This window comes from Vigna umbellata, chromosome 11 (assembly GCF_029865625.1).
Source record: "Vigna umbellata cultivar VRB3 chromosome 11, Vumbellata_1.0, whole genome shotgun sequence".
NCBI lineage: Eukaryota > Viridiplantae > Streptophyta > Magnoliopsida > Fabales > Fabaceae > Vigna > Vigna umbellata.
Window position 1 is genome coordinate 28,475,266 of NC_142175.1, and position 12,720 is coordinate 28,487,985.

Consider the following 12,720-nt stretch of genomic DNA (forward strand, 5'->3'; position numbering starts at 1 on the left):
TGTAAGGAAAAACCTTGGAGGTGCAACGAGAAATGGTGGAGGTGGAAGGAAAAACCTTGGAAGTGTACACAAAAGTCCCCGGATGTTTTCGGATTGGGCTAAGGTCAGATAGGGTAGGTGCCCCTTTTCGGTTTGGAGAAGTGCTTTTGAGGTTTCCACACAGCTACTTTTTGGAAATATTGCAAATTACGTAATTTTCAAATAATTTAGACTACAATTTAAGTTATAAAATTGGAAATACAAGATCAGATTATATAATTTAAAATTTAAAATGTAATTATAGTATACATAGCAACATACATTTCAAACTTTATAATGTAAAATGTAAAATACAATTTAAAAAATGTATTTTAAATAATTCCTCAATCATTATTAAAAGAATAATTATAAATTTCCATAAACAATAAATGGAAGTATTATTCGATAAACTATTTCAAGAAGATATTTCACATACTTTACAAGAAGTAATATTTTTAATTCAAATAATAAACAATGGCTTTTTAATAAATTTCCTATAATTATAGGGTGGAAAAAGATATTATAGGGGCGGGAAAAGAAAATTTCTTATCCTTATCCTTGTAGGTAAAATAGAGGGCCCTAGAGCCATAGCATCATGTTGATTATTACATTTTTATCATATTATTATACACAGCTTTTCTCTAACATTTTGAACTTATTACTATTTTCCATTAATATATATGTGTGTATATATAAAATTAAATCTGCATATTAGACACAGCATTAACTAATGTTTTTTTGAATAATCTACAAAATAAACCTAACTAATTCTGGCTAGGCTAATATAGTGAGGCACATATAAAAATATTATATAATATTAAAATGTACCTTAATGTTGAGCACTTTGGAGTTAGTTAAAGAAAAGAAGTATTAATTAATTACGCAAGGACTAAATTGAACCAGAGTACACATATAGTTTCAATTGTACTTGTTTGAAGATCTTCAAGAACCTGAAAATGTAAACAAGTATTTCTTTAAAAGCAATAAGTAATTTACATGAAAGTAACAGAGAGGCCCTTATATTAATTAATATTTTCCTTCCACATTTACCCTTCATCCTTTTCCTACAACAATTAATACACCTGGACCATACTAAGCCTTCAACGTTGTTGGTCCATATTTGGAGTAACATTACTCCAATGTTTATAATTATTATTTTTCTTCCATTTCAGGTTAATAATCATCCTTCTTAGTCCACTGGATCATCTCCGTTTGTTTAGTTGTGTTATGTACATCAAAGTAATTAGTACCACCCATCATCTCCTCAACAACCTTAAAGTAAATCAAAATTGATTTTGGTACAATGTTTAGACAGAAAAATAGGAGAAGTTTTCGTTGTTTTGCATCTAGCTGGAGAACTTAAGGCAGTTGTATTTTTGCAAAACTAGTTTTTATGTGCTTTAATTCTGAATGCTTAGAAAGGAAATGGTTAGTACTTAGTAGTGGTTGTTTCAATTTGAAGCAATGACTTTATTTGTGTAACGACAGAATATGCAAATATTAGATATAGCCTAGAAGTTCCTTGTAGCAAGCATCTAACCAGTAGTGTGGTGGTGTTCAGTAAGATGGGACCCCAAACAGCTCATAATTCCAAGAAACTCTGATTTATGAGTTTCAGTGAGCAAAAGTCTGTCCAGCTGGACTCCTCTGTAACAATGCAATACCTGTTCAGAAAATATCCACCAGTACAAATAATCTATTATTAGCTCTTATTTTCATTTTTTACTACTTTCAAATATGTTAACTTCTTCCATAATGATAATAATGCTTTACAAATGAAAATCAACACTCAAGATAAATCTTACATTCCTCAAGACTCATGTATTGGTGTCAAAACGCATTGGCATGTGCGCTCACTGGAAAATACAAACTTATTTATGATGTTTTTGGATATGCATTTTGAAATGATGTTGAAAATCAAATTGGAAAACTAACATATTAACGTGTCATTGCCCAACATAATAATAATAATAATACTTGAAAAGTGTGTCTAACATATAAAAATGTTTGTTAGACATGACGTGCCTTACAATAGACTCAGTTAAAAACAATTCCTTAACTTTGGTAACACACCAAATTACTTCTGCAAGAGATGCTCTCACAGTTTCGCAAAGCAGCACGAGAGCTATGGAATAAAAAGATTCTGTGGTATGTATAAGACTACAGAACGTAAGACACAGTTCATGGTCTCTTCTCATTAAATGCTCAAGCGTATCTGCTTATACCCTTTTCATGCTGCGGGCCTGAAAAGGTTTTTCATGGCCGACACTAAATAACAGTGCAACATACTGAGCAAATTAATCATTCTCTGTTGAGAATGGTTAGTGTTGATCTCCTTATGAAAGTGTCTTCGCATGCATATTCATTATCATCACTAGTTATCCAATACTACATTTTGATAATGTACTGAAAATAGGAGTTTGAAGTTTCACTTTCACGTGTAACCCACCCACCTCAAGTATGTAGCATAATAGACGGAACAACATGAGTGAGTCATAATAAAGGTTCAAAGAATATGACGTGACCGAGACTCACGTACCTGCTGAGTGTGAGAAGAATATAAATAATCGCATGTTTTTGCTCATGCAAGTAATGTTTAACTGAAGAGATTAGAAGAAAACAATGAAAGGAAAGAGGGTTGTACAATTTGCTAAGAGAAGGCAATGCTAAAATACGAAATTTTACATATTACTATGACAGGACAATCCATTAAAAGCTATTCAAATGGTTTAGGCAATTCTTTCAACATCAACACAAGGTCCCAAGTGAGGTAGGCCACCACATAGGACTTACTTTTTTATCTTGAGAAAAGTATGAAAAACGAATGATAAACTAAGACATTAAATCGTTCTGAGTTTCCTAGCAAGAAAAAGTACTTGCTTCTCTACTCCTCCTAAACATCAGATTCAGGTCACCCGCGGTAAATAAGTTTGTTCTTGGGGTCACATCAAAGGGTTAAACTAAAATTAACTCTAAAATCACAAAAGCCCAAATAAATGAAATGGTAGAAGTGAATGGGGATGATGATGATGATGATGAGCTAATGGGTCCGGTCATGTTTCTTCTCATTAAAGTAGCAACAAATCATCTCAACCACCTCCTAAGGTCACCGGTTGAAGAAGGAGAAACCTCACCACCACCAAGACTTTCAGTGCAGCAAGAGGAGTAATTTGACTGCTGCTCCAACCCAAAGTGTGATCCACTCACACTCTTGAAGCTTGGACTCCTCAAACTGTGCCCGTAATTTCCATAACTCACTCCCACGCTATAAGGGTCAGGAGCAGGAAAAGAAAGCCTTTTCTTTGCTGATCCAACCCTGTCCCTCTCTGGTGTCGACGGCCTCTGCCTCGGCGCGCTTTGTGACCGGATTCGAGCCTTTGCAGACTCCGTTGCCGCCATGTAATTCGGCAATGTAGCACCATTACTACTACTACTTCCAGTTCCCGCAGCCCTTCCATTTTGGTACAAGTTTCCAGTGTAATGGTAATTTGACCTCAAGCTTGGTGTTTGGGAAGTGGGGTAGTTTCTGTCTTCTCTGATGCAACGAGGGCTTGCTGACCGGACTTGGATGGGTCTTGATTTGGCAGGAGAAGGGGTTGCAGGGGACTGGTGAAGGGATCCATTTTGGTGAGATCTGTGGAGTGGTGAACCAATGGAATGCCTTTGTGGTTGATGGTGGTTTGGGTTATATTGATAATTTGGATGTGATCTTCTGTAATTGGTTCCTAGATATGAATATGGCTGAGATGTGTCAATCTCCACAGTCTTGATTGGGTCTCTCTGATCAGTTGAAGCTCTTCCTCTGTTCTCCCATGGCTTTGTGGCCATCCACCGATCTAGCCATTTTGGTCTCTCTTCCAACTCATCTTCGTTTCCAATTGATGATGTCCTACCATTCCTCCAAATCTATGCATCACAATCAATCAACCATTCCAAGTCAAGGAAAGTTAATGCCATTTCAAGAATCAATTAAACACATTTCACAATCAGTCACCGAATCGAGTCAATGAAATTAATTCAATTTCAATAATCAATAAAAGCACTTTCCAATCAATTCCACCAAACAGAGTCAATGAAATTAATTCAATTTTCAGAACCTGTTGAGAAAAGGCGTGGGACAAGGTCTTGTCTCTCTTCATTGCAGCTTCCTTCCTCTGCTGCAACATAGCCTTCACTTCTTCAACTGTGTGTGGACGTTCATCCCAGTCATCTGCAATGCTGCTCCCCTCTCTTGACTGACAAAACAACCACATCAAACAATTCAAACACAGAAACCCCCTTTTTTCCAAACCTGCTTCATTAAGAATATAGAAATGAAGACTATTCCCTTGCTTTATGTAAACAAAAAATGTACTTTTTCCTTTCTAGTTTTTCAAACATAACTATTGATACTTTAAAACAAGAAGAAGTACATAAAGTTTGATCAATGACCACCAGAGATGGTTTAAACAAATACCCTCTCACTTACTACTGATTTCCTATCTGAAATATCCTGAAGATACCGAGAGTCCCAAACACTGGCGGTATCACTGAAAGTGGATTTTCTGCTACCGTCAAGTGAAGACCTTATGCGCTGGTCAAGGACCCTTGCTTGAACTCTAACCAAAGCCTGCATGCATCTAAGGGTCATCTTTGCCTGCTTCCTAACATTGTGACCCCTAACCAAAGCTTGCAACTTCACCAACCCCTTTAGTGCACGAAGTGCTCTTCTGGCCTTCAAAGGAAAAAACAAAACTCATTCAGGTTAATTGATTGATTTACCATGGTAATTCCTGGTAAAATCTTAACAATTTTGCAATTCAGATCTGTTCAGGATACTTACCAGATACCCTCTGAAAGCTGTTTGGATCACAACAGCAGCATAATGCTCCCTTGCATGGCTAGCAGGTTTGTTCAACCTTGCCACCTCCACGGCCGCCTGAGCGGTCGCCATGGCAGCTTCTGCTGTGGCCACCGCCACAGCAAGTGCATGCTTCTGATCCTGGTCTGTCCTTGAAACCCCACCAGCTGCCGCCACATCATGCTTCAACTTTTGTTGAGTACTGTTGTTGTTGTTCACTCCTTCCTGACTCATGTGAGTCTTCCTGAAAATCCATCTTCTCTTTTCCCTTTTCTGCAAAATTAAAACAGAAGAGTGCTGAGTGCTCATTCTCATGATCTAAGAGCTGAGACTAAATTAATCTGTCAAGAAAGGAAACACTTAAAAAACACAAAAGAACCTTTTCTTCGTCTTCTTCTTGATCACAGTCTTCTCTTCTTCTACCACTCCTTTTGTCACTGTCTTTGGTGGGAGATCTGAATGCCCTTTTGACAGCAGTTAACCACGAACTACCACTTCCCTTCTTCCCCATGTAAATCTATCTCAGAGACGGCGGCATTTACAGCTTGAACCACTAAAAACAGCCCTCAGAAAGAGCCAGAAAATAACTTGTAATGAGGAGTTAAAGACAGAAGAAAGGTTGAGGCTCGACTCAACCTCCTTTAACCTTGTCTGGAGAAAATAGACAGAAGAAAAAACAAGGAGAAGGCCAACACGACACTAATGGAGCTCTTGTTCAGTCTTTGTTATTAATTTTAACAAGTACACAACACAACACAGTTGAGCAATGCTACAGTAACATTGTCCTCCTCATGGTTCTGTCGTGAGTGAAATATCTTAGTCACCCCGCTTTAAAATCCTTACAAAACTACATGTAACACACCATGATTCAATTACTCTTCATTTGATTTCAATATTGTGCTGAATATTTATTGACTTATTGACCAATGAAGCATAAAACAGATAAAAAAGATTATGCACAGACGTATTTGCATTTTTCTAGAGTTAAATTAAATTATATACTTTCAATTATAAAATAATGTTACAGACTGTCATAAGGTGTGCTTACATAAGCCTTGCGTTCCATGAATGACAATAAACTGTGTGCATGTTTTGTATCTAGTTTGACGGTTTAAATTGATTTTCAGATAACCTTGATTTTAAATTGAATTTTATTGCAATCTTACCTTGAATCTAAAATGAAGTTAAACATAAAATTTTGAAAAATATTTAACTTAAGTTTATAAACTTTAGTTCAAACAAAAAATTAATATTTTTTTAAAAAACAATGGATTTTTTACAACTTCAAAATTAAATAAAAAAAACAAAGTCCATCATTGAAATAAATTAAATATATTCAAATAACAATATAAATAATATATTTATAAGTTTATAATTTATTTATTAAATATAAATAAAACCATATGCACATGTATACTTTTTAACAATATAAATAATTAATTTATAAATTTATGATTCATTTTATTAGATATTAATATGTATTTACTTTTTTCTGCAATAACCAAAATTATAAAAATTATAAAAATAAATATACATAATTTTATAATAAAATTATTTTTTATTTATTTTATAGATAATTTTTTATTTTGAATAGTCAATTTAATTTAAAAGTAGTTAGTTAAATTTAAAAGATATAAAAATAAAAAATATGTTTCAAAAGATAAAATTGATAAATTAATTATTTTAGTTTAAAAATATTACTAGAATGTAAAGTTAAAAAAAATGTATACATAAATACATGAAAATAGATTTGATTTTATAATGACATAACACATTTCTATGATAAAATTAGGTTAAATTAAAGATTACGACTTCAATTAAACCGATTTATTTTGGTTTAAACTGTAATATAAAATATCAATTCATTTTGTAAAATAATTACTATGTATTAAAAATATAAGTAGTATTACTTTTAAAAATATATGTGCAAAATTTATATTTATTTATATATTCAATAATTATATTTAACTTATTAATGTGACAGAAGAATTTTAAAATACATATTTATTTTTTATTAAATAGATGAAAATTGTATGATAATAGGTCAAACTCAAACTAAATTCAAATTTTTTAACTTATTTAAAAAAATATGATGAGAACAACTTAATAAAAGATGTTATGTTACTCATATTTATCCAAAACTTTCTAAAAAGGTGATTTTATGAGTTCCCGTTCACTTATATATTATTTAACAACCCAGTTTATAATATATGTGCTCCAACTCACTTTTAAACCCTAACAAAAATGACAAAAAGGAAAATATAACATTAACTTTTACCACTTCATTCTCATATGAGAAATCTTGTGAATAAATTACTTAAATTACAAAACTCATACAATTAAGATGAAGTGAATGTTCCCAAGAATATTCTAAGTGAATAGTTTGTATAAGTAATCATAACTTATGTGTATTCTTATAAGTTTTTCAATATGTCAATTTCTCAATATTAAAATGATTTATATACAAAACGACAACTCTTGTTTTACAAGTTATTTGAAAAAGTAAAATTTAAATTAATCTAATTTTTATTAAATAAGTTTAGTAAAATGAAATTCGTTTCTATTCATTTATATTTGGTTATTTCGGGTGTGGTTTAATCTAAATCTCCAATAGTTTAAGTTATCACTAATTTAAAATATAAGATTTGAAAGTTTATTTAATTTTAATATTGGCTGGATAAGGAGTGCAATGTGAATTTTATTGACCAATGAGAAGAAGAAAATAAAATAATGAGTAAAAATATAGATAAAGATTATGTTGAGTGGCACATGGTTACCGAATTGAATTATTTAAAGGCAGCGAAAAACAGGGTGTACGTGTGAGAGAGGCAGCATATAAAGAATATTAATTTGAAAGAAGATTAATATAAAGTTATGGATTTTTGTGGCAAAGGTGGAAGTGTCAGAAGCTACATTAAGCTTTATAATGTTAATGAATAATAATTGAAGATAGTAGAATAAAGCAATGCAAGGGTGGGGAAGAGAGAAGCCAAAAGTGGCTTTTTCTATAATGGAATGAGAAAAAGTGAGTATTTCTTTTTGGGACTAAATAATTAGGTTAAAAAATGAGGTGTCTCATGGTGTCACGTGGTGTGATCAGATGAGGGATGGACCATGGTGGATTCTCATAGGAACCTGCATCATCATGTGTCCTTACTTGGTAAAAATAATTTGCATCTTTTGCAGCAAAATCAGATGACACAAATATCAATGAAACTATTGTCTTAATCCTTAACCAAACTCCATCATGCTTCCACTTTTACTTCCTTCTTCACTCTCCAGACCAGTCAAACTCTTCTAGATTCTCTACATCATCAATCTCTATTCAGCCAACCTTTTTATATTTATTTTCTATATTTTCTTTATTTTCAGTTTGATGAAATAAAATAATGAAGATTCAGAGACAAGAACAACATTGTATGAAGTGTTTTTCCCAGCATGCACTTGACTAGATTAGTTTGTTTTCTTATGTTGTGCATATGCGTACTTTTTAACATGTGTTGTGGAGTGAGGCAGAGGAAGGAACACTTAAAATTCTATTGCTTTCAAGGGATGAAGTCATTTGTCAAGCATTTATGGCTCCAAAATAGTTTCCTATCTGAGAAGCAAGATGCTACCATCAAATATTAATCCTCAATAATATATTGTAAAAAATTCAGTAAAGAATCTAAATTCTTGACTATACAAACAACTAAATGTTATATTGATTTAATATTGTGGGGCATTATTTTGGCATATCATTAACTTTTCCATAATTACTTCAGCCCCTTATATTTAAATGAAATGATAAAGATGTCAAATATATATGGCCTTTAGAGCTATTGGGTAGTGGTTATATTAGTGAATAGATAAAAAAATTAGTGTTTTTCTACGAGAAAAAAACAAATAAAAATAATGTTGTTTTATCAAGTTATTAAGCATTGAATTTGGAAATTATATATAGGAAAATGACACTTGAACAACCATTTTTGACAACATTTAGACACGCGCACACGTGTCAAAATCTGAGTGGTCCATTTTCATTTAATTTTTCCAACTGGACCACTCAGATTTTGACACGTGTGCGCGTGTCTAAATGTTGTCAAAAATGGTTGTTCAAGTATCATTTTCCTTATATATATTTGTAAAATTAGTGTGTATTTGTTTTAAGTTGATATAACGTATAGATATAAAAAATTGATATTTTAAAAGTAATAGTGCTTAAAAAAATTAGTAAGATTCCATTATTTTAAACCGAAAGATTTTAATATAAATAGTTTTGTTTGAACAAGTTTTATTATTTTAAAATTATTGTTGTCAACATGGGTTGTAACCCGCGAGTCAACCAGTCTCATCACGGATTTGAGTTGAGTTAAGTTTAAAAAAGATGTAATTTTTTTATGGAGGTTAATTTTTAACTTGGCTAACTCGGATTGAACCCTTGGTGAGTCGGGTTGACTCACCAACCCATGTAATTAAATTAAATTATTTATTATTTTGTGTTTCAATATTATTAGTTAGCATTTTTTTTTATTATATTGTAGATGGTGATAAAGAAGATGTTTTAAAAGAGAAAATATTATAGATTTATTTATTCAAGACTCTAATATTATAAATGAAAAGTGATACAAAAATTATCAATATTAAAAACTTATTTGTTGGTCTTTTGTACATATTTTTGGATTACGCTTGTATTGTATGATACTTTATTTTATTTTGAATTGTCTTTCGAGTTTAACATCATTTTAATGTGAAATTTATTTAAATTTGAATTAAAAAATTGAATTTTTTTTATTTTAACAAAAATTTATAATTAAATAAATCAGTGAGTCAACTCGTTTAATCCACTAACTTGTGGTAGGTCAGGCCGAGTTCGAATTTTTTCAGTTCGTTAAGTGAGCCGGGTTGGGTTAGCTCACTAAGTAACCAACCCGTGATGGGTCTGTCTGGGTCGAGCCGGGTTACCCGTTTTGACAGCTCTATTTAAAATACATAATTTATCTATAAATCACTTTTTTAGAATTGTTATACTTTTTTCTAAGAGTTTATTTTACTTGTCAAATTAAAGAATCGAAACTGTAAAATTGATCTAACAACGAGTTCTTCAATTTGAATCCATTAGTTTCTCTGTGTGCATAAGACGAGTTTTAACCCTTTTTCTTGATTTATTTCTATTTGCGATTGCATGTGAGTCTTCTTTCACTTGCATGTGTCTTTTTAATCATTAGTATGAATCTTTGTTGATAAATGATCATAACATTATGTCTTGATCATTATTGTGTTTTTCTTAAGTATATGTAGATTATCTTGTGGAGCTAAAGGTGTTTTGGGTGTCTAAAACTTTGTTAAGCAGTTTTAACAGGTAAGGAAAGTTAGTCTTGATTTGTGGGCATAGGTTTTATCAAATTGATATTTTGCATGTTGATGATTGATTTCATTTTGAGGGTGGAATTTGACTGTTATGTGATCTAAATTGGGTGAAAGAGGGTTATTTGATTTGTATGGTTTGGAGGATTGTTTCTTAATTAAGTGTTTTATTGATTTTGTTTTGATTGAGAAAATTTAGAATCTGAGCAATTGAGCAAATTGGTACAAGGTCTCATGTTTTAAAACTAATTTGAACCAATGTACTAAGAAAAGAGTATCAATTTGAGTAAGTGAATAGGTCCAAGTTCTTTCAAAATCACAAAAATGCATCTACCGGTATCTAAGAGATAGTAGAACGACGTCGAGCACTAACCTCGTTGTGTAGGTTTGGAAGAATTTTAGCTTCGGTCTGTTGAGTGCCAATTTGTATTGCTAAGCATCGTGACTTTGTGAATGCTTTAACGTTGAGTGATAACAAGGCATAGTTAAGGGCCACTATTTATGAGAATAATGGCGTTGAGTGTCAATTTTTGCAAGAGGTTTGGTGGTGAGTGTTGTCGTTGAGCGCTAGTTCGTATGTTGACATTGTTTCTTCTATGGTTGTTTGAAATAGATTTATGATAGAACATATTTACGATGATTGTGTTTAAGGAATTTCAAGGAGAAATTATTTGTCGTGGTAACCTTAGTGTATGCATTGACATAAAATGCTAGTAAAGAAGTATCATGATACTCTAATAACCATTCATACTTATGTAAAGTATAATATGTTATGTGATGAGAGTCGTAGGAGGTCCTACTCATTAGACTTTGTTTGGTTTTAGGCGCGAATGAGATTAACCTCGTGAGTAGTGGGGTGATAACCCCTTTGTTTTATGGCTATATAAAGTATAAAGACTACTACAAGTGCAAGTTTCTAGTGAATTCTAATGTCAAGGATATATATTTGGATAATTGAGTTTAGAGTCATCTTTTATATTCATATGTATTCTTTGTATTTTATTCATGTTTAATTTATATATATATATATATATATATATATATATATATTATGATTTATTGGTTTTAGGTTAACTTACTCTTTTATGCTTTGTGTTTCTTATGTTTGTTTTTCACTTTCTTTTGTACACCTTATTGGTGTGATAAGATAAATATACAGATTTAAAGATACCTTTCAAAAATGAGAAATCATCAATAGCGAAAGATTTTCTTAAAACGTTAATAATTGTTGGTGTTTGTATAGAATTTTGTTGGTTTAATATAATTATATAAATATCATATTTTTATAGTTTCGTAAGATTGAATTAATATACTTCATACTATGATGATTTTGAATAGTATAAATTATATGTCAGTAATTTATTTTATAATTATTAAACAATTATATCATATATTAATAAATTTAATATCAATAAAATATAGTACTAAATTAAAAATAAATATAAATAATTTTACGATTATAGAGAATTTTATCAATACGTGAGTTACTGAGCTAATGACATTTTTGTGTGAACCTCAGTTGAATTTTATTATTATTATTTTTTAAATTGATGACAACAAAAAAATTTAGATGGAAAAAGAGAATATGCAAGAATTTTGAAGTATTATTATTTTAATAAAATTTGAAATCTTCAGTATTATCTAATCCGAATATTTTCATAAACTTCTAATTTTTTTAGTGAAATAACATATTTTAATATATAACATTTTAAATCTTTTAAAAATATAAATTATTTTTCTAAAAAGTTATCACTAATAAACATTAATATCTTGAAAAATTATCCACTTGTGACAAAGAAAAGGATAAAAAATTCACTAATTATAAACATTCTTGACACGTTAATTATAAAATTAACAATTAAGCTTAGTTTATTGTATTTTAAAAATACCGCCATGGACCTGCTGTACATGAGTAAATAACTTCAAAATTGTGGGAAAAAAATAGACAAAAATATGAATGAAAAAATTAGCTGACAAGTGACATGGTGACTGAAGAAAAATAATTATAGTCATCAGTTTTCAATAATGTCATAATTTTAAAGAAATAAAAAAATCATTTTATTATTTTGGTTTTTTTCATTGGTGGGTCAGTTGACCCACACCATGTTTGTGGCAGTGAACAGTGGACCTTGCTTACATCAGTTTTCTGGATATTTCTACCTGTACCTCCATACGTTCTTTCTGCACCTCTATAAGCAAAGTGAAAAGTCAAATTTGTTCTCATCTTCTTCTCTCTCCTTTATACTTTCCTCCACCTTTATGCTATCATCTTCTTCTTCTTTCACCTTCATTTCCATTCCATCTTCTTCCACCTTCATCTCTACCTTCACTTTCCTATATTCTCCTCAAAATGTCGACCCTTTGGCATTCAAAAAATTTCACCCAAACCTTTGGCATCCCATAAAAATCACATGTGGAACTGCAAACATTCAAATGAAAGTAAGTTCGAGGACAAGAGAGACAACAAACAAATGTAAAGGTCGCACAAGTATGAAATGTAAGGAAGAATATGAGAA

At 31.2% G+C, this 12,720-nt stretch overlaps 1 protein-coding gene across 2 annotated transcripts; it reads right to left on the minus strand.

The window, feature by feature from the left end:
* Nucleotides 1-2,634: 2,634 nt before the first annotated feature.
* LOC124841795 (protein IQ-DOMAIN 17-like) lies at nucleotides 2,635-5,709 on the minus strand. Of its 2 annotated transcripts, none has more exons than XM_047318136.2 (5): nucleotides 5,238-5,709; nucleotides 4,841-5,131; nucleotides 4,475-4,732; nucleotides 4,116-4,253; nucleotides 2,635-3,924 (listed from the first exon to the last, which is right to left on the minus strand). In XM_047318136.2, the coding sequence occupies exons 1-5, from the start codon at nucleotides 5,367-5,369 to the stop codon at nucleotides 3,103-3,105; spliced, it is 1,641 nt and encodes a 546-aa protein (XP_047174092.1). In that variant the 5' UTR covers nucleotides 5,370-5,709; the 3' UTR covers nucleotides 2,635-3,102. The 2 variants fall into 2 exon arrangements, with proteins under 2 accessions (XP_047174092.1, XP_047174093.1); XM_047318137.2 differs by having other exon boundaries at nucleotides 4,487-4,732; nucleotides 5,238-5,708.
* Between the last annotated feature and the right edge of the window lie 7,011 nt (nucleotides 5,710-12,720).